Source organism: Podarcis tiliguerta (genome assembly GCF_965153285.1).
Source record: "Podarcis tiliguerta genome assembly, chromosome: 8".
NCBI lineage: Eukaryota > Metazoa > Chordata > Lepidosauria > Squamata > Lacertidae > Podarcis > Podarcis tiliguerta.
This window is the reverse complement of record NC_139541.1, coordinates 18,313,276-18,335,958: the sequence shown is the minus strand read 5'-3', so window position 1 is coordinate 18,335,958 and position 22,683 is coordinate 18,313,276. Positions and strand designations below refer to the sequence as shown.

Genomic DNA, 22,683 nt, shown 5'->3' with positions numbered 1-22,683 from the left:
CTAACCAGATTGCAGAGGAAATTAAAAAAGAGAAAAACCATTGAAAATAATTATTAGGGGTGGGGGACAGACTGTAATGCCACCAGATAAATAAGAGAGTGAACTGTTGTGAACCCACCAAGTGACTGAAGGTGCTGCTGTCTTCACTTCCTGCAATAGAAGGAGGATGATAATAGTGGCCCACCTTGCAGGTATGTTGTTAGGGTTAAGTGATTGATGGCCCAATCATATACATGCTTACCTAGGAGTAAGTCTCACTGTACTCAGCAGAGCTTACTTCTAAGGAAATGTACGTGGGTTAGCGCTGTCAGAGCCCTTCTCACAATACAGTGGTGCCTCGCAAGACGAAAAGAATCCGTTCCACGAGTCTCTTCGTCTAGCGGTTTTTTCGTCTTGCGAAGCAAGCCCATTAGCGGATTAGCGGTTTAGCGGCTATTAGCAGCTATTAAAGGCTTAAGGGATTAGCGGATTAGCTGCTAAAAGGCTATTAGCAGCTTAGTGCCTTAGAAAAAGGGGGTGGGGAGCGGAAAAAACCCCCAGGAATCGCAAGACATTTTCGTCTTGCGAAGCAAGCCCATAGCAAATTCGTCCTGCGAAGCACCTCCAAAACTGAAAACCCTTTCGTCTAGCTGGTTTTCCGTCTTGCGAGGCATTCGTCTTGTGGGGCACCACTGTACTTAAAATGCGCAATATACATGCTGCTTGTGAACAATATTTTGTCCATCTTATATGATTGATTTTTATAGTTTGCTCTCTCCATGGTCCCCATGGATGGGAAGGCAGTATTTGGAACAAAATTAATGATTTACTTCACAGGCCAATATGGAAAGCCTGCAAGCAGGACCCGAGCGTAGGTGCTGTCTTCCCACTTGAGGTTACCAGGTTTCCTTAATCCAGTGGTGGAGGGAGAACATAGCGATTGAGCCATTTGTTTATTTACTGTATTTCTATCCCACATTTTTCTCCAAGGAGCTCAAAGTGGTGTATGGGGTTCTCCTTGTTTGACCCCTGCAACAACCCTGTGAAATGGGTTGGGCTGAGAAGGTCGCCCCAGTTAGCTCCGTGGCTGAGTGGGGATTTGAACCCCAGCTTCTCAGGTCCTAGTCCCGCACTCTAACCACTACACCACACTGGCCATTGACAACATTATCCTCTGTGTTCACTGCATCCGAGTGACATTGGAACTGGGCCCCAGGCTCCCGCGTCCTTCTCTTCGGGGCATATGTAGGGCGATGGGAGTGTCGCACGGAATGCATTCCCTGTGTACCGTGGTTAATTGGTTCCTCTTTGTCTCAACGCTCCTTTCGCGCTGCAGTAATTGTGGGGGTGGCCCAGGTGTTGTAACATGCAGGCGCACAACACATTGTCTGCCAGTAAGCTCTGGTGCTCTCATCTCAGCTGGCTGGGGAAGGCTCCATTGTGTCATTTGCGCTGTTGAAACCCTGTTCAATGTGCGTCCCATGAGGAAGCGTGGGGCAGGGGCAACAGGAATCAGATGTGAGTGAGGTCACACAAACTGCGTTCTGAGCCTGTGACACTGTGGTTTAAGTTCCTCCTGTTGTGTGTGTGTCCCAGAAAGTTCCTTTCCATCCGGTTGGGTCTTGACACGTTTTAATGAGTCATGAATTTATTTTCGGTGTACGAAGAATTTCAGAGGTGTTGAAGACGGGGTTGGGTGGGGGAGACATTTAGAGCGCCACAGTTCCCCCCACCATCTTAAGGAACATGTAGTGGGTTGTTGTTTTAAAACATAAAGAGGGGCAAAAGCGACTGAAGAATGTTGGAACAAAGATCTCAATTGGATAAAGGAGAGTGTCTTTTGTGCCCGCAACCGATCGGCAGAGCTGGGATTGGTGAAGCTGACGAGCCTGTGACATAATTGATTTTGCCAGGCTTGGCAGGCTGATGGAAAGCGACTCCCGGTGACGGCTTTTAGGATCTGATTGGTTTTGACAGCCTTGAGTCAGTCGCTGCCACCCCAAATGAGGCACATCACTCTGGATGGAAGCAGCTCTGGTTTCCCCTTCTCTTCCTCTCTGGATCAGGAGCACTCAGCCTTCAGTCCTCCTGTCTTGACCCCTTGCCAGCTTTGCAGTTTCCTGGATGAATCTTTTTGGTCGGCCTGTAATGAGGCTGCTCTGATTCATTGGGAAGTCATGCATCCTTGAGGCCGATTGGAAGCAGGGCTGGAGAAGCATTAACTAGGGGAGAAGCATTAATTAACATTAGCATTAATTATTAGCATTAATTAACACCCCCTAGCATTAACTAGGAGAATTGACAAGTTTGTCTCTTCCCTGGTCAGCACAGGCCAAGCATGAGGTTGCTGGCTGGTTAGCTATCCTTGTCACCTCTGATGTCTTATCCCTAGTCTGTGACTCCAGGCTACTGGTAAAGGTAAAGGGACCCCTGACCATTAGGGCCAGTTGTGGCTGACTCTGGGGTTGCGGCGCTCATCTTGCTTTATTGGCCGAGGGAGCTGGCATACAGCTTCCGGGTCATGTGGCCAGCATGACTAAGCCACTTCTGGCGAACCAGAGCAGCGCACAGAAATGCCGTTTACCTTTCTGCCGGAGCAGTACCTATTTATCTACTTGCACTTTGATGTGCTTTCGAATTGCTAGGTTGGCAGGAGCAGGGACCAAGCAACGGGAGCTCACCCTGTCGTGGGGATTCGAACCGCCAAATTTCTGATTGGCAAGTCCTAGGCTCTGTGATTTAACCCACAGTGCCACCCGCGTCCCTCCAGGCTACTGAGCCAACCTCAAAAGATCACAAACTTTGTAGGAACGGCTTCACACTCCCTGAAGTGGACAGTCCCAGTCAGACCAGAGGGCTGGATGTTCTGGTACTGGAGACTCTGCAAGTCACACCTTCATTGAGTGTTCTGCCCCCATGTTCCCGCTGGAATGCGTCCTTTAATTCTGATCATGCCTCTTCTTTGCCTGGATAGAGGATAGAGAGGGGTATGTGAGGGGGTGTAGAACTGGCCTTCTGCACCAAGGTAAAATTTGCATTCCTTGCTCTGCCCCCTTTTTCCTCTGGCCCTGCCCACCATGCCATGTGGCCCCCGGAAGACATCCCAGAAGGGAATGCGGCCCTTTGGTTGAAAAACCAATCTGTGTCTTCTCCAAGCTGCCAGCAAACTGATGCTGTCTCTTTAGCAAGCCTTGGCATGCACTGAGAATCGGACAGCCTGTGTGCTCTTGAATTTGGGAAGGCCGATTTGGCTTTCAAGTGAGCACAAGGCAAATAAAATTCTGGCGATGGCTGTGTAAACAAAGCAGGGATGTTTGTTTTTTTAAAAACCCAGAAAGCCTTGAACATGTAGCATTCCAAGAGTCTGAAAGAGGCCCTATCTGCACTGTGCATTTAAAGCAGTATGATACCACATGGAAGAGTCATGGCTTCCCCCAAAGGATCCTGGGAAGTGTAGTTTGCTGAAGGTGCTGAGAGTGGTTAGGAGACCCCCATTCCTCTTGCAGAGCTACAGCCTCCAGAGCAGTCCAACATTTAATTCATCTTCACAGGGAACTCTGGGGATAGCATACAAAATACAATAGCATATTAGGTCAAAGTGCTGGCAGGGAAAATGTACACCAAAATGTTAAAAATTAGAAGCTGGAGCAGACAGGTTCACCCACTGCCAAAATCTGTATCGAACTTCCTTGAAAGTCGCAAATGTTAATCGAGGGATGAGAGAGCTGCTGCAGCTTGGAGCTGAGGAGCTTGCCTTGTTTATCGGAAGATCTTGGGCCTGGAATGTGTGTTTGGGGTGTGCCAGGAGTGCAAGCAGATGGCAGCGCTGTTTTAATGAGGGCACGGCCTTCCCTGCCGCAAGGAACTCAGGGAACTCTCAGGTGCTGCCTTCCTGCGCCGGTTTTGCATTAGGCAGCTACCAGGGGACACCTTAAACGACTCCTTCTCGAAGCAGACCTGCAGAGGCTCAAACCAAACAGCCCAGTAGAACGAGGCGAGTGAGCCAGATGCCAGTTGCCAGCTGGCTGTTAAGTGCCCCGCCTAGTACCTTTAGGGCTCTGCTGAATGCAAAGGACTGGCTGTGTGGCTCGTCCTTTATTCATTTATTTTTTAAAAAACTGTTACGGCACTGTGTTCTCAGGGCAATTAACAAGTTGGGCAATTCATTAAAGAGGGAGGGAGCCCGGCCAGCGGAAACAGGATTTGCGTTTTAAATTGTTTCAGGGCCAGACCGGCTTAGGAAAGCAAGGCGACGGAATATGTCGTGCCATAATAGCAGCACGTTTTGTTTTGTTTTTCGATAATATGCCACCGTGTACCAAAGCCCACTGTTTAGTCTGCTTTGGCAGATTCAGTTGCCTCCCGCTGCTGGCTTCGGTAGGTGGCGCTGTGGTCTAAACCACTGAGCCTAGGACTTGCCGATCAGAAGGTCAGCAGTTCGAATCCCCGCGATGGGGTGAGCTCCCGTTGTTCGGTCCCTGCTCCTGCCAACCTAGCAGTTCGAAAGTACGTCAAAGTGCAAGTAGATAAATAGGTACCGCTCCAGCGGGAAGGTAAACGGTGTTTCCGTGCGCTGCTCTGGTTTCACCAGAAGCGGCTTAGTCCTGCTGGCCACATGACCTGGAAGCTGCCTGCAGACAAACGCCGACTCCCTCGGCCAGTAAAGTGAGATGAGCGCTGCAACCCCAGAGTCGTTCGCGACTGGACTTAACTGTCAGGGGTCCTTTACCTTTACATTTACCTTTACCTTATAAGACTGTTGTAAGACTTCAGGTCATATCCACATAAGAAGAAGAGCAATGCTGGATCAGGCCAGTGGCGCATCCAGTCCAGTGTCTTGTTCTCACAGTGGCCATCAAGATGCCCCTGGGAAGCCTGCAAGCAGGATCCCTCCTGCATTTTCCGAAAACTGGCATTCAGAAGTGTTGCTGTCTCCAATCACGGAAGCAGAGCATAGCTGTTGTGGCTAGTAGCCATATCACACATTCAAAGCATATTTAAAGTACAGTGGTGCCTCGGGTTAAGAACTTAATTCGTTCCGGAGGTCCGTTCTTAACCTGAAACTGTTCTTAACCTGAGGTACCACTTTAGCTAATGGGGCCTCCCGCTGCCGCCGCACAATTTCTGTTCTCATCCTGAAGCAAAGTTCTTAACCCGAGGTACTATTTCTGGCTTAGCGGAGTCTGTAACCTGAAGCGTCTATAACCTGAAGTGTCTGTAACCTGAGGTACCACTGTACATGGATCCCCCACCTTTGCAAACCTAGGAACTGTGGCATGTTAAGGGTTCCGGGAATGGTAGCTCTTGGGGGAGTAAACTATAGTTCCCAGGATATTTGGGTGGAAGCTCGATACATTAAATGTGTTTTATATATACAGCATGGATGGTCTGTTGGTGAGAGCCCTTCAGCTCTCACTCCTCAATTTTCACCAAACTGCAGATGGTGATTAGGAGCCAAATATGGGTTAAAACAGCAGGGGCATTGCAGTGATGCTGTGCTTTCACCGCACTCCAGAATGGTTTTCAACTGGTGCCAGCCCCTGCCACTGACTCAGCAAGCTTTGTTTGGGTTGGCCCCCGCGTGGACATGCGCACAAGGCAAGGCGATGTGTCACTGAGCACTTTCTCCCTCGCTCTTGCCAACGTGCACTGCGCCACTTGGTTCCAGAGCCTCGTTTTTATTTTATTTTTTTGGCACCCGGCCCCTGACAGCGCGAGCTGCAGGCAGAACCTCTTGCTCTATGACTCATGGCTTCTTCTCAGAAAAAGAAGAAGGTGGGGCTGCAGCTGCAGATGAGGCAGCAGCAAGACCAGTATCTTCTTCACCTGTGTTTTGGAGATGTGTCTCACCTCTCAGGACAATACTAAGTGCTTATAGTGAACTCCGTCTCCGTGTGTCTGAGAAATCGGTCAGTTGCTTGCTCCTTGAAGGAGCAGGTGTGCCATCCGGCGATGCTTCTGGACCCAGCTCTATCACTTGGACGTCCAAGTAGCCTCAGTGGCTAGAAGCACCATTTTCCAGCTGTGCCAGTCATGATCGCTGTCATTCAGGCACTGGTAACTTCTAGGAGGGACTTCCCTTGTGCTTGATCCAGTAATCATCATCATGATGATCATTATTATTTATACCCTGCCACTCTGGGCGGTTTCCAACAAAATATTAAAATATGATACAGTGGTACCTCAGGTTAAGAACTTAATTCATTCTGGAGGTCCGTTCTTAACCTGAAACTGTTCTTAACCTGAGGTACCACTTTAGCTAATGGGGCCTCCCCTGCCGCTGCGCCACCACTGCACGATTTCTGTTCTCATCCTGAAGCAAAGTTCTTAACCCGAGGTACTATTTCTGGGTTAGCGGAGTCTGTATCCTGAAGCGTCTGTAACCTGAAGTGTCTGTAACCTGAGGTACCACTGTAATTCATCCAACGTTAAAAGTTTCCCTAAACAGGGCTGCCTTCAGATGTCTTCTAAAGGTCGGATAGTTGTTTATTTCTTTGACCATCTGATTGCAGCTAGTGCAGTAGTCTGCAGTACGGTTGGTAACAAGAGGGAGATCTTCTTAGCTCAGAGATCTTAACCGGCTGCCAATTTGTTGCCAAGACAAGTTCAAGGTGTTGCTGTTAGTATGTAAAGCCCTTAACAGCTTTGGACCAGTTTACAGCTGGGATCGCCTTACCCCATATGTGCCTGCATGAGACTGCTTTGATCTGTGGAACTGGCACTGTTACAGGTGCCATGTAAAGCATCCCGCACTTGTAAGAAATCAAACTCCTAGCATGGCAGCACGTACCCTTTGGAACTCCCTGCCCATTGACACCAGGCAGCTGCTTTCACTGTACTCTTTTCGGAAACCTGCTTAAAACATATTTGTCTAAGCAAGCCTATCAGGACACGGAGAATGCTCATCCATCTTGGTCCAATAAGTTGCCACAAAGGATACTTTACTATTATTTGTTTTACACTTGATTGCTTTCAGTATTAATGTGACATTAATGTGAAAATTCTCAAGGATTTTGTGCTCTTCCTTTCCCCACTCCCACAAAGCAGACTTGAGGTGGCCTACATTTCTTGCCTGGGAGTCGTTCTCTTGTGGAGGGCAACTTGATGGGCAACACTGAGAGCCAGTGTGGTGTAGTGGTTAAGAGCGATAGTCTCGTAATCTGGGGAACCGGGTTTGCGTCTCCGCTCCTCCACATGCAGCTGCTGGGTGACCTTGGGCCAGTCACGCTTCTTTGAAGTCTCTCAGCCCCACTCACCTCACAGAGTGTTTGTTGTGGGGGAGGAAGGGAAAGGAGAATGTTAGCCGCTTTGAGACTCCTGAAGGGGAGTGAAAGGCGGGATATCAAATCCAAACTCTTCTTCAACTTGATGGGTTGCGGTTTTCAAATGGAAAAAATGTATTTCGAGAGTGCTCCTTCCCGCCCCCCTCTGCCTGCCTTTCCTTTGCCTGGATAGCTCTGTTGGTTAGAGTGCAGTGCTGATAACACCAAGGTTGTTGGTTCAATCCCTGTATGGGACAGCTGCATCTTCCTGCATTGCAGGGGGGTTGGAGTAGATGATTGTCAGAGTCCCTCCCAACTCAAATGATTCCTTACAGGACCTGCACACATGGGGTGCCCTTTCTCCTGTTCTGCCCCGAATCTTCCAACATTCTACCTAACATTCTTCTAACAATCTACCTACGGGACCGCCTCTCCTGGTATGCCCCACGGAGGACCTTAAGGTCCATAAATAGCAACACCCTAGTGGTCCCGGGCCCTAAGGAAGTTAGATTAGCTTCAACCAGAGCCAGGGCCTTTTCAACACTGGCTCCGGCTTGCTGGAACACTGCCTCATCAGACCAGGGCCCTGCGGGATCTGATTTCTTTCCGCAGGGCCTGTAAGACAGAGTTGTTCCACCTGGCCTTTGGCTTGGAGCCAATTTGATTCCCTCCCCCTCTTTCTTTTTCCTTTCTCCTTCTGTGATGAGGCTACATTTTAATGTTTCAATATTTTAATTGTTGCATTTTAATCTTGTTTTTAAGTTGTATTCATGCAACTTGTTTTTATTATTGCTTGTTAGCCGCCCTGAGCCTGGCCTTGGCTGGGGAGGGCGGGGTATAGATAATAATAATAATAATAATAATAATAATAATAATAATAATAATTCAGCTGCGTTGAATGCCCCTGAGTTCTAGTGTTAGGAAAGAGGGAGAAAAACTTTTCTCTACCCACTTTCTCTAAGCCAGCCGTGATGTTATAAACTTCTCTGATGTCACCTCTTGTTCACCTTTCCCCCAAACGGAAAAGTCCCAAATACTGCAGCCTTTCGTCATACAGGAGTTAACTCCTTGCAGGCCACTCTTGCAAAACATAGGAGCGTGCCAGTCCATGGTGTGTGTGTGTTGGAAATAGCAAATCTAGGAGGGCTTTTTCTGACAGAAGATCCAGATCAATCAGGTGTCGCCCCACTTACTCAGGGGTTGCATTCCTGCTCCCTTACTCTGCATACTAAGGGCTTCAACAGGTAAATGGAACCAAATACAGTGGTACCTCGGGTTAAGTACTTAATTCGTTCCAGAGGTCTGTTCTTAACTTGAAACTGTTCTTAACCTGAAGCACCACTGTAGCTAATGGGGCCTCCTGCTGCTGCCATGCTGCCGGAGAACGATTTCTGTTCTCATCCTGAAGCAAAGTTCTTAACCCGAGGTACTATTTCTGGGTTAGCGGAGTTTGTAACCTGAAGCGTATGTAACCCGAGGTACCACTGTACTGCAATACTTCCCATGGTCTTCCCTGTCAGTCCCAATGGGACCAGATTCCACAGGGCACAGGCAGTTATAAGCTAGTGTTCCTAGTGTCGCAAATTCTTTTTTCAGATCTAGAGGTGGGTTTCATAGATTTGAGCACTGTCATAAGTCAGGCGCAGGAATAGCGGGCCCAGGGAATGTGAGTTCCGGCATTCCTAAAGAAATCAGTCTGCCAGTGTCCACAACGAACCAAGAGGGAAGCTATGGGAAGTTGGAGGAGCGTTCCTCTTCAGCCCAGAGGACTGGCCCTTTAAGGCTCCAAAGTTCTTTCAAAGGGGTGGAGCCTGGAGGAGGTATAAGAGACCCCAGTCTGCTCCCAACCTCTGCCAGAGCAAGTGGAGCTGTCCATTAGCCTTGACGCTTTCCCTGTGAAGTCTGGCGTTGGGCCATAATGCAATAGCTCTCCCAGGCAAATTGTAAACTAACAAACCATAGAACAAATCTTAGTTACGGTTCATGGTTAGTTGAGAGAGAAAGCTAAACCGGGAGCAACACGCTAGGGCCTGGCTCAGTGTGGAGCAGCAGAACAACCAGGTAGGAGGAAAGCCAGAGTCACCTATGCTGGAGCTCATGTGTTCGTGCTACACCATGGTTTGGTTTAGCATTCTGTGCAAACCATGGCCAGAAGAACAGGCTCCTTTGGAAGGTGATGGACTCCCCTTCGCGAGAGGTACCGTATTTTTCGCTCTATAAGACGCACCAGACCACACGACACACCTAGTTTTTGGAGGAGGAAAACAAGAAAAAAAATATTCTGAATCTCAGAAGCCAGAACAGCAAGAGGGATCGCTACGCAGTGAAAGCAGCAATCCCTCTTGCTGTTCTGGTTTCTGGGAGAGCATTCGCTCCATAAGACGCACACACATTTCCCCTTACTTTTTAGGAGGGAAAAACTGAGTCTTATAGAGCAAAAAATACGGTATCTAAGCAGAAACTGGGTAGCCATCCCTCAGGGCTGCTGCAGTTGCAAGATTCTGGCCCTGAGTAATGGGTTAGACTAGATGAACCCACAAGAGGGAAGGACTGTAACTCAGTGGCTGAGCATTTTCTTTTCTTTTCTTTTTCTTTCTCCCCCTTTTTTAGTTTTTATTAAATATTACAAGAAAAAGAAAAAAGAAAAAGAAACAAAAATCAATACATTACACTGTAAACACATTTGTCTACGTATTTTCCAACATACAGACTAGAAAAGAAAAGAGATAAAAGAGAAAAGAGAAAAATACTTTTCATATTCAATAGTACCAAATTTATACATCAAACATTACAATATATAGCGCATTTGTTTTTCATGCAGAAGGTCAAATCCCACTATCTCTGCCCGAAGCCCTGGAATGCCGCTGCCGGTCATTGCAGAGTTGGATGAATATATTAGGCAATTTCCTATGTTCCTACAAGGTTTCTTTCCAACACCAGGATTCTGTGTATGGGCTGGAGAGGAAGTTGGCGTAAGCCACACCCACCCAGCTTAAACTGGCGCTAGCTTTTTCCTGTGCCAAAGGTCCCGACCAAATATCAGCTTTTGTTTTGAACCAGCTCCTCCTCTTGTCTGGAATTTCTGCCCAACCCTCGTCCTCCAGAGGGAAATAAAACAAAACAACCTTGCTATTTTAAGAGTTGGATGTTCCGACAGCTTGTGCATAATTGCTCCCTGGAGAGAAGGAAAGCCAAGCCAGCTGTTCTAGGGGGGCTTGTCGGGGGGGGGGCTGTGGTGCTCGCAGCCCCCTAGCAGTTGAAAGAACCTCCTGCCCAGAGTAGTTTTGTTTTCTGCTCTTGCAAACGAGAGAGAGAAATGGGCTGAGAGTGCTGGAGTTAAGCAGGCCTGGGAGACCAGGATTCATTGGTCCTGTGAGGTTGGCTGGATGACCCTTGGGCCAGTTGCTTGTTTTCAATATAACCCGCCTTGCAAGGTTGCTGTGAGGTTAAAGTGTTTGTGTGTATGTGAAAGAGAGAGAGAGAGATGACGAATGGGGAGACTCTTGATTGCATTTAAAGCCAAACCTGCCTGATTTTCACTTCCCGAAACAAAATGTGAAGAAGAAGAAGAAGAAGAAGAAGAAGAAGAGGAGTTTGGATTTGATATCCCGCCTTTCACTCCCCTTCAGGATTCTCAAAGCGGCTAACAATCTCCTTTCCCTTCCTCCCCCATAACAAACACTCTGTAAGGTGAGTGGGGCTGAGAGACTTCAGAGAAGTGTGACTGGCCCAAGGTCACCCAGCAGCTGCATGTGGAGGAGAGGGGAAGCGAACCCGGTTCCCCAGATTACGTGACTACCGCTCTTAACCACTACACCACACTGGCTCTCTTCCTCCCCTTCCATGTGAACCCAACTGCAGTCATCTTTCGAAACTCATGGTTCTCTGAATTTCTGCTGTGTGATTCGCCGGCTGAGCCATGTGCATAAAAATGCATATACTTGGGTAAAGTGTGCATGAAAATGCACATATTAACGGAAATAACACAAACAAATGCATTCGGATGAATTTGCTATGGAAAAAATTGGTACATTCGGGAAAAATTAGTGGGATTAAAATGAATATTTAATTGGGGGGTTTTTTGGTCAGCCATTCTAAGCCTGCTAATGGAAAGATGGGACATGATAGTATGTGATATTGCAGAGCCCCATAAGTGTGCATGTGTGTGCATGCATGCGCTCCATCTAAGCCAACCTAAGGAGTTTCAGCTTCACAGTGCAAACATGAGATGTGGAAACCTGCAGGGTGTCTGTTCATTTATTTATTTATTTATTTGATTTGATTTGAGAAGGTTTATCCACTGGCCGGAGGCAGGAATACTGGGAATTGCAAGTGAGGAGAGTGGCTGTTGCGCTGGGGTAACTCTTTGGGCCACCGTGAGAACAGGATGCAGGACTATGTGGGCCTCTAGGTGGCCTAATCTAGCAGCCAAGCTCTTCTTAATGTTCTTAGGACGTATCAGGATTAACGTTAGATAATGCCTGTGAAGGGCTTTGAACACTCGAGAGTTATGTGCATGTTCAGTTTGGTTAAGGAAGAACTGCTTTTCCTTGGTAACTTTTTAGCTCAGTGAAGGAGCAGGAGTGGACACCGTGGGGTTTTTTCGGTACCACTTCCTGTCTTGTTGGCCCTTCCTTAGCATGGAATGTGCCAGCGCAAGATCAATAACGCCAGTTGTAACTTGAAGAGCTTGAAAGAATGGTTGCGGCAGATCTTTTATTTATGATGTGCCAAAGCATTTGATGTGAGGATATTCCGCTCTCTTTGGACCCCCTCCCCCTTTTCTTACAAGCGCTTTGCAGAATTTATATGTTAAAAGATGGTGCGTGTATGTATTGAGAGCCCCTCCAGATGCACACTTGGTTGTGCATTCATGGTGATTTGTCCTCATGATGCTGTTGGGGTGGTTATACATGATCCCACTTTCAGTACTGCAAACGCTTTGGGGCAAACATATTGTTTCCTTTCCAATGGGTGCATGTCCTGTAGCTTCTTGCTGAAATCCTGTAACTTTTATATGCTATCAATAATATTATGGGAGCGGGGGGAGGTTGTCCCGCTTTCATTGTACTATAACACCAGAGTGGCAATATTGATGTCAATAATCTGCTAACATTGGGGAGGCATTGCAGAACAACTAATAGAATGGAATTACATGTGGACAGTCCGGGACAAATCCACCACTAACACACTATCGGTGACATGCTGCCGAATCTACAGTAGCATCAAACAAAACCAGCAGTCAGGAGATTGTGTGTATGGATGTGGATGCACACATACACCCCCCCCCCCACATACATAGACTTCTTGCCCACGCGGCCATCAAGCTTTGGAGTTGGGTATTTGGTGTGTGTGTTGGGGGGGGGGGTCACTGCGCCATTGCCTGGACAACCTCTGCCTACCTCTGCGGATTCAAAGTTGGATGGAAAGTTGACGTCACATCACACTTGCCAGAGGGCTACATGTCACGTTCAGTGTGATGAGCGTCTTGTCGATGCCTGCTCTGGATAAAGAGGAGTGTAGTCAAATCAGGTTCAGCGCCTAACTGCTGAAAACTGACTCTCTTGTTTGCTTGGTTGCCTGGCAGAAACCCTCACTCTCCACAGGCGAGTGGCAATTAGCCTGTCCAAATTTGCTACTTGCCATGGCCAACCTGTAAGAAAGGAGATAAGTACTGTTGAAAGAGATGACGATGATGCTGTACTAATTCGCTGCTCAATCTCTCTTCCCCACCCCACCCCATCTTAACCTGATTTGTTTTCCCCCAAGGCGACTCTTAAAAGGCTTCGAAAAAATAAAAACAGAGGGGGAGCAAACTCTCTTTAACTCGTTCTGCTGATTAAATTGCTGCCAGGAATGTGTGATGCAATAAAAAAAAATGTGGAGCATTGAGAGCGGAGCTATCGAACTCAGTGTTTTAATAACTAACCACCCGAAGCATGTGTGAATCAGAGGCGCTGTCCAACTTCTAATGTGGTTTTGTTAATTCACCTAATATATATTCTGCTTGTGCGCTGGTGGGGCAAATAAACAACCGACACGACCTTGCAGTGTGAGCCCAGTATTGTCTGCTCTGGCCGGTAGTGGCTCTGGAAGATCCCAGCTCAGGACCGAAACATGACCTGCACGACCTAAGCAGAACAACATTCTCCCCTTCTATGGTTCCATGCAGCTAGTATTCAGAATCGTAATGCCTCTCTGTCCAGGGAAGCGGAGCATATCCGTCATCTTTTTCTTCTTTGACGATTGCTCGTAGCAGAGTAAGAGTTTCTTAACTGTGAGTCCGCAAGTGACTGTGGAGGCCAATTCTGGATCCACACGTCCTTCTACAGTGGGGACATAGGTTTCTGGGCAGGAGTTGATCAAGGTGAGGGTTTGCCAAACGTGCCTTCCTCTTAGCACGTTCCTCCCTTTCATCCTGAGTTTGAGCATCTTCAAAGTCCATGACACCTTTGGTAAAGGCTGCTCTCCAATTGGAGCGCTCACAGGCCAGTGTTTCCCAATTGTCAGTGTTTATACTACTTTTTTTAGATTTGCGTTGAGAGAGTCTTTAAACCTCTTTTGTTGACCATCAGCATTACGCTTTCCATTTTTAAGTTTGGAAAAGAGTACAGTTGTACAGTGGTACCTTAGGTTACATACGCTTCAGGTTACAGACTCCGCTAACTCAGAAATACCTCGGGTTAAAAACTTTGCTTCAGGATGAGAACAGAAATCGTGCGGCGTCAGCACAGCGTCAGCAGGAGGCCCCATTAGCTAAAGTGGTGCTTCAGGTTAAGAACAGTTTCAGGTTAAGAACGGACCTCCGGAACGAATTAAGTACTTAACCTGAGGTACCACTGTACCTCGTTTTGCGTCCAGGATCCATTCCAGAGCCCCGGCCACTAGCCGAAAAGGACACAGGGCAAAGCACCGCGTCTGCACACAGAGCAGTTTGCGCATCTGCGCATGTGCGAAGCACAATTTAGTGCTTCTGTGCATGCGTGAGTGGCAAACCCAGAAGTAACCCATTCCTGTACTTCTTGGTTTGTCGCGGACATTCGCTGGAATGGACGCTAGATAAGGCATAAGTTCTTGGATATATTACTGTAGTTGCTTTGGAAGACGATAATCGGGCATCCGCACAACATGACCATTCCAACGAAGCTGATGTTGGAGAATCATTGCTTCCGTCATAGCTAGCAGCCATTGATAGCCATCTCCTCCACGAATTTGCCTCATCCTCTTGTAAAGCCAGCCATGTTGGTGGCCACCGCTGCCTCTTGTGGGAGCCAATTCTATAATTTAGCTGTTTAGGATCCACCCAGTGTTATTAGGCAGCGTGCATCAACCCTGCAAATCAGGACACCAGGTGGGATCACAGGGCGGTATGGGGGGGGGGACCCTCAACTTCAGTCTTTTAAATAAAGCTCTGCCTCAAGCACTGGTGGGGGTTGCTACGCCGCTGTCCCAGAGGCAGAGGTTCCCCATCCCTGCCCTACAGTGTATTTTTTATTAATTTTCCAACAATAACAAAAATAAAACAAGCAACAATAAAAAATCAAAACAATACAAATGGACTTCCCCCTATTCCCTTCCTTGGTTCCATTGTATATCAACGTACAACATGTCCATTGTAAAATTTTAACCATTTGAATTACTTATTGTACATTGTCATAATAAAATTACAAGTAATCTTAAAACCCTGCTCATGTATTAACCTGTGTACATTGCTTCTGTATATATGGAATAAAGTCCTTCCATTCTTCCTTTAATTCATTGTCGTCTCTTCCTTTTAATTTCATTGTCAATTGTGCCATTTCAGCATATTCCATTCATTTAACTTGCCAATCTTCTTTCCAACGTTGCCAATCTTCTTTCCAACTTTCTTCTTTCCAACGTTGTGTTAATAATGTTCAGATGGCTGTAGTTGCATACATAAACAAATTCTTTTGTGATCTTGGTAAATTCACTCCTGTAATACTTAGTAGGAAAGCTTCTGGTTTTTTAAACAAAGGTTATTTTAAACATCATCTTCATTTCATTATATATCATTTCCCAATATTTCTTAACAATTTTACAGTCCCACCACATATGAAAAAAGTCCCTTCTATTGTTTTACATTTCCAACACTTGCTTTCTTTATTTTTGTACATTTTGCTAATTTGACAGGAGTTAGATACCATCTGTACATCATTTTCATATAATTTTCTTTAATCGCCACACATGCTGCAAATTTTATCTCATTCTTCCATAGTTTTTCCCCATTCCTCCATCTGAATATTGTGTCCCACATCTTGTGCCCAGGTCGCAAGGTGGTTAGATTGGTCTCAACTAGGGCCAGGGCCTTTTCAGTACTGGCCCCGACTTGGTGGAACGCTCTGTCACAAGAGACTAGGGCCCTGCGGGACTTGACATCTTTCAGCAGAGCCTGCAAGACAGAGCTGTTCCGCCTGGCCTTTGGTTTGGACTTAGTCTGACCCTTACGTTTCCCTCCCCTTACAGTCTTGATTTATCAGCTACTTTAAAGTGAAGCTGCATTTTAAATTGCATTTTAACCAGTATTTTAAATTGGTTCCCCCCCTCTCTCTTTTCCCCCCATTATGTTTTTACTATGATTTTATTGGTGTTAGCTGCCCTAAACCCGGCTCTGGCCAGGGAGGATGGGGTATAAATAAAATTTATTATTACAGTGGTGCCTCGCAAGACGAATGCCTTGCAAGACGAAAAACTCGCAAGACGAAAGAGTTTTTTGTTTTTTGAGTTGCTTCGCGAGACGAATTTCCCTATGGGCTTGCTTCGCAAGACGAAAACGTCTTGCGCCTTTTTCTTAAAACCGTCAATGCATTTCCTATGGGAAACCGTGCTTCGCAAGACGAAAAAATTCACAAGGCGAAAAAACTCGCAGAACAAATTAATTTTGTCTTGCGAGGCACCACTGTATTATTATTATTATGAATCATGACTGACCTGCCCTACGGTCTGGATCCAATACTGATAAAGCCTTGTTACACTTAGGTTCTCTGCAAATAGATTTCAGATGTCTTATCTGCAAGCGGGAGAGAAACACAGTCCTCTGTCTGATTTCCGCCTTTTGCAAACGCATGTGGGTTTTTAAGGGTACCTTTTTGATGATGCTTTGAAGACTTGCTCCTTCCTTTGTGCCCCCCCCCACCCTCGCATGGCAGGAGAACCACGGAGGGCATCATTAAACAAACGGAGGGAGTGGTGTTTTTAAAGGAAGCAAACAACGCCAAAAACGCCAAACCACACAACACCAGATTGATGAGGTTTCCAGTTGGTGGTGTCCCCCCTTGGGACCAAAATGGAAAGATCTGAAGCGAAGCAAGGAGGAAACAAAATTGTGTTTGTTTTGTGAGGGGAGAAGCAGCTCATTTCCCCCTCCGGAGATGAATTCTCAATTTGTGGGCTAGAGAGACACTAATATGGGTTGAAATATTGCAGGTGTGCAGCCAGAAGCAAGTTCATTAACTAATTAAACTCAACCAGGGGATCAAATTATCCGCCCTAGAATCGTAGAGCTGGAAGAGGGACCCCCAAGGGACATCTAGTCTCACCCCCTGCAATGCAGGAATCACAACTAAAGGATCACTGACAAGCGGCCACCCGATCTCTGTTAAAAACAACAACTACAACAACCAGTGGAGAGTCGATCACCTTCCGAAGTCCAAATTTTTTGAAATTCCAATCCTTCATAACTCAAAAACTGTATGAGAAGAAAAATTAAAATTTTAGATTTAAACTTAGTTTTGCTCATTCAACGAGTGTACAAAGTATTAAGAAAATTGGATGACATGCGGTAAAAAAGAAAGAAAGTTGGATCACTTGAATGACCCCTCTGAGTCTTGTCTTCTCCAGGTTAAACATAACCAGTTCCCTCTATGCCTAGAGAAAGCTCACTGCTCAATCTCGGTGGGGGGGGGGGGACTGTGTTGCTCAAGAGGGAATTTCCTTTGCTTGCAAAAGGTCTTAGGTTCAAACTCTGGCAGCTCCAAGTTCCTTAAAAAGAGAGAGAGAGAGAGAGAGAGAGAGAGAGAGAGAGAGAGAGAGAGAGAGAGATATCAGCTACAGTACTTGGTGAATAGTTTGAGTGGGAAGGACCTTGGAGGTGACATAGATCATGGATAGGCAAACTAGGGCCCGGGGGCCGGATCCGGCCCAATCGCCTTCTAAATCCAGCCCGTGAATCAGCATGTTTTTACATGAGTAGAATGTGTCCTTTCATTTAAAATGCATCTCTGGGTTATTTGTGGGGCCTGCCTGGTGTTTTTACATGAGTAGAATGTGTGCTTTTGTTTAAAATGTATCTCTGGGTTATTTGTGGGGCATAGGAAGCTGTTCTCCTACCCCCTTCAAAATATAGTCTGGCCCCCTACAAGGTCTGAGGGACAGTGGACCGGCCCCCTGCTGAAAAAGTTTGCTGACCCCTGATATAGATGAAGCCCCCTCCCCAGTGAAGGAATTTTCCAACCACAACATCATCAACAAATGGGGCTGGTTAATTGCTGGTTGTTGTTAAAATGTTTTTGATTACTCATTTTAAACAGTTTTTTTACTGATAACGTCAATAGTTTTTTGTAAACCACTTGGGGTTTTTGTTACACTCAAGCAGGGCATATCTTTTGTTAAATAACGTAAGCAATGCTTTCCCACCCACCTGGGAAGACCTCTTTAACCCTTTCCAGGCCAGCCTTCCAAGAAGACTGTCAATACAGTCATTTTTATTTTTACTTCTTTTGATACTGCTGGTCTTTTGTGTGTGTGTGTGTTGCTGTTTTAGTATCTTTGCTGGGTTATTAGTATCTTTGCTGGCTAATTGCATTCTGGGAGGGGTTAACCCCTTAGGGCTGATGACCAGCATCTTTAAAACAGTTTGAGACCAGTTTGCCTGCAAGATCACCTTGCTACATATACGCCCACTCAACTGCTGCAAGATCTACAGACCTGACTGTTACTAGTCCTGCATCATATTTGTTCCACGGTTGTAAGAAATTGATTCTTTAGTGTGGCTGCACCTCCACATTGACATCAGACACTGTCCTCTTTACTGTGCTCTTTTCAGTGCCTGCTAAAAACATTTTTGTGTAGGCGAGCCTGTCGAGATATGTAGAATGTTGATGTGCGTTTAATCTGGCTTTCAGCTTATTGATTTTAATTATTATTTTGTGAATGTTTTAAGTTGTCGTTTTTAGCTGTTTTTTTATTGATGGTTTCATTGTTTTCTTCTAGTTGTAAACCACTCTGTGGGTTTTTAAAAAATACAAGCAAGCAGTATAAAAATTTTATGAAATAGATAGATAGATGATAGATGATAGATAGATAGATAGATAGATGATATAGATGATAGATAGATAGATAGATATAGATAGATGCTTTCCTTCTTTTCAAAGCACTGCACATTAAAATGCCGTTCTCCGATATGAACCCCTGATGTTTTCTTGTTTCTCTCATCTTCATCCATCCAGGGTTGTGAAAGAGGAGATCTCAGACGACAATGCAAAGCTGCCCTGCTTCAATGGACGCGTTGTGTCTTGGGTATGTAGAGCCCTTTCAGTTCTACGATTGGTAGAAATGTTTTGGGGCCCTGCAGGAGCCATTGCTAGATCTAATAACGTAAGAGTGGTTTTACAGTCCATCCCTTCTCTTGGAAAACTCAACGTTTACACAATGTTAGAACAGTTCAAAACAATTCCCAAAATTAGGCAGTTTCTCATTAAAATCCCATCAGATGTTAACTGATAGCCAATCCAAACTATTTCCGCCCCATACCTAGTCTGAGAATACCACTGTGGGTGCGCAATTGTTTTGCTGATGTGTGCTTGCATTGCTTTGGAAAATGCGAATTCAGATAATTAACGGCCTTTAAGTCGAGCTGTTTGGATGTGGGTGGCACTGTGGTCTAAACCACAGAGCCTAGGACGGTGGGTGGTTCAAATCTCTGCGACGGGGTGAGCTCCTGTTGCTCGGTCCCAGCTCCTTCCAACCTATCAGTTCGAAAGCACGTCAAAGTGCAAGTAGATAAATAGGTACCACTCCGGCGGGAAGGTAAACGGCGTTTCCGTGTGGTGCTCTGGTTTTGCCAGAAGCGTCTTAGTCATGCTGGCCTCATTACCCAGAAAAACTGTCTGTGGACAAATGCCGGCTCCCTCGGCCAGTAAAGCAAGATGAGCGCCACAATCCCAGAGTCATTCGTGACTGGACTTAACTGTCAGGGGTCCTTTACCTTTACCTTTCAGTGCGAGATGGATCCAATTCCTACCTCGCTTCTAATTCTGATGTCCAGGTTGTAAGTTATGATTGCAGCATCCCAGTACTATCTTAAGACCTGGCTTCTGCACTCTGCCTGTTTGGCGTGGGCCTGGTTCCCACCTGTGTGCTCGCCTCTTAACAGTGGCTGCCGCATAGCCATTACAGGTAAAATATCTCAGGTACACCTTCCACATTCCCTCGTATGCCTTTGTTTTTCTGCACAGGCTGTGTGCTCAAGCTGCATGGGGCCACATATTGAGAAATCAAGTGATGGTGTTTTTTTCTTTTTATCTGACAGGTGCTTTGCTCTAATGCCCTTGCTCGGCTTAAAAGCCTGCAATCACACTATTATTATTATTATTATTATTATTATTATTATTATTATTATTCCACTCTGCAAAAATTCCCATGCTTGCCGGCAGATTCTGCAGGCGCTAAGCTCTTGGCTCTCTGTGTGTGTGTCCTTTTCCATTTATTTTGTATTGGGAGGTTTATGAGCGGTTTGCCGCGATTTGGCATGGCTTTACGACTCTTGAGGGTGACTCACAGCGCTAACGTGCCTTTAAGTCAAACGGGAGTGGATTTATGAGTGCTTTTAAAGCTTGGTGTGGATATAATCATTTTTCTAGGATCCTTTTACCAAACATTTCTTCAGACCTGTCCTAGGTCTTGAGTTGTATCCCTAGCTAGTTCTACTCAGAGAGTAGCTAGTGAACATGGCTAATTATAGTCCATACATTTCAGTGGGTTTACTCTTGAGTAGAGTTAGTTTTAGAAACTCAGATTATATAAGCCAGGCTCCGAACGGCTCCTTAAACCAGGGTTGCAGTCACCAACACAGAATCCCTAGTTGCCATTTTTCAATATAGCTTCTTGGTTCCTGATAGTAATTCTGATTGTGCAGATAAAATGCAACAGATAGAATTCTACAGGATGTGTTGCTAGTTTGTGAAAAAAGTCAAGATCCAAGGATCCCCAGGCATGCACCTCCAGGTGGAGAAGACATCGGGCACCATCCTGGTGCCCGGGCATCTTCACTTGATTGCAAGTAGCTGATAGCCCAGGTGCAAAATGCACAAAATGTGAGTTTTGAACACTGATGTGTGGTTTATGGCAATTGCACACAAGGGCTTTGTTGTCTCTGGCACTCCTTGCTTCAGCGGTGGGCAACCTTGTGGTCCTCCAGATGATGCCCAGCTTCCCATCAGCCCCAACCAACATGGCTAATGGTCAGGGGTGATGGGAGTTGTAGTCCACCAACTTCTGTGAGAGTCATGGATTCCTCATCGCTGTTCTGCTTTGAACAAAGGAAGTTGCCTTATTCCAGGCCAGAGGCCCAGCTAGTCCAGGATCCTGTTCTCACACTGTGGCCAAACAAATTCCTCTCCAGGCATAGCATGAAGGCAACAGCCCTCCCTCACTGTTAGTCATAAGAAGCTAAAAGGAGCTCTGCTGGATCAGGCCAGTGACCCATGTAGTCCAGCATTCTGTTCTCACATTGGCCAACCAGATGCCCCAGCCGAGATCCCACAAACAAGACCTGAGCGCAACAGCAAATCTCGCCACTTGTGATTCCCTGCAGCTGTTATACAGAGGCATCTTGCCCCTGACAGTGAAGGCAGAACATCGCCAGTATGGCTAGTAGCCATTGGTAAGCCTTGCGTTCTGTGAAAGTTCCTGCTGGCATCGTAGAGAACTTCTCCTTTTTCTTCTGCTCAGCGCCACAGGCAAAGCCACAACGCCTCCTGTGCTTGAAGGAGTTAGCCTGCCTTCATGACTCACGGTGAGAAGCATCTGCAACTGAAGATCAGGTTGTCGCTGGAGTTTGTGCCTTGTATAGGAGCTGTAGGTGGCGTCTTCTAAGCCATTTTGCAATTTGGACTCCTTGCCCTTGGTTTATTCTCCTCCCTTCGTGTTTTGAAGGACCAAGCGGTTTGCCAGAGGCCGAGTGTCATCCTTCATCCATAGTGGGGCTAATAATAATAATAATAATAATAATAATAATAATAATAGATTTGTGGAATGAAAAGTTACAGGATTTCAGCAGTGAGAATTACAGGACATTCGCTGGCTGAGGAATGTGTTCTCCCTGAAACATTTGCAGGCTCAAACAGCATCGAAAGTAGGGTTGTGCACCATTGTGTGCTCAAATAATCACGAATCCACAAGAAAGAGGAATTTCTGGAGAAGCTCTAGGGTTGCCCATGTGACTATTTTCTGTAAGAAGACCCAAAACATAATTGGCCCCAGAGCAGCGTCAGGGAGGAAAGATGGAGCCAATGAATGAAATGAAAAGATTAAAACATTCGCCTAATTCCAGGGGAACTGCTTTTCTCATCTGTCCAAAGCAGTGGCTTGGGGTCAGAAATCAAGATGACATAACTTTGCAGCGCCAAGTTGACTTCTAGAAGAGAGTGCTAGCTTCTGTAGTTAAATTTTAAATTACCCTTTTTAACAATTCACCCGTATGCTGACTTTTTTGGTATTGCGTAAGTTTATTTCGATCACTTCACTTCATCAGCTTCTTTTTAAAGCTGCTCTGTCAATTACAAATATGTTTTATTTATTTTTTAAAAAATCATTATAATATCCCTGCAGAGGACTGCTGTCAGCAATAAAATATCTCAGAGTTGTATCCATTGCTAGTCCTACTCAGAGGAGGCCCATCAACACGCCTTAAGGACGGTCTGGTTTCTTACATTCCACGAAGGCCTGCTTTCAGTGATTTGGTCTTTACTAGGAACTGAGATTTTAGTGGAGCAGGCCCTGCCCTGTGGAACTCCCTGCCAGTGGATCATTGGCAGAGAATCATCCAGGCATGGTGTTTAGGTAGGCTCTTTGCAGTCTTTTCAACCATTCAGCATTTAATGGTGTTTTGTTGATTGTAGGGATGTTTTCTGCTTATTTTACTTATGTTTTAAACCCCTGGGTGGATATATTTATGAAAGTGCATATTATAAATATTTAAATAAATAACTCGTGTCCATTAATTCCAACAGGTCTACTTTGAGTAGAGCTTAGTTTGGCACAGATTGATTTCTCCTACAAAGACTGGTGTAGATCGAACTTTGCTTGGTTAGGAGACGCAAGTGTGTGTTCCTAGCCTCTTCCTCTCCCGCATAAAAACTTGCACCTTAACTTTCATTTTTGGCACTACAGCGGTACCTCGGGTTACATACGCTTCAGGTTACAG

At 46.0% G+C, this 22,683-nt stretch overlaps 1 protein-coding gene across 4 annotated transcripts in view; it reads left to right on the top strand.

Moving 5' to 3' along the window:
- Window positions 1-22,683, top strand: part of DVL1 (dishevelled segment polarity protein 1) — a 99,628-nt gene that overhangs the window by 18,148 nt on the left and 58,797 nt on the right. For all 4 annotated transcript variants that reach the window (XM_083453939.1, XM_083453937.1, XM_083453938.1 and 1 more), the window contains exon 2: window positions 18,707-18,776. In XM_083453939.1, the coding sequence (XP_083310065.1) occupies window positions 18,707-18,776 (70 nt within the window). The remainder of the gene's footprint in view (window positions 1-18,706; window positions 18,777-22,683) is intronic.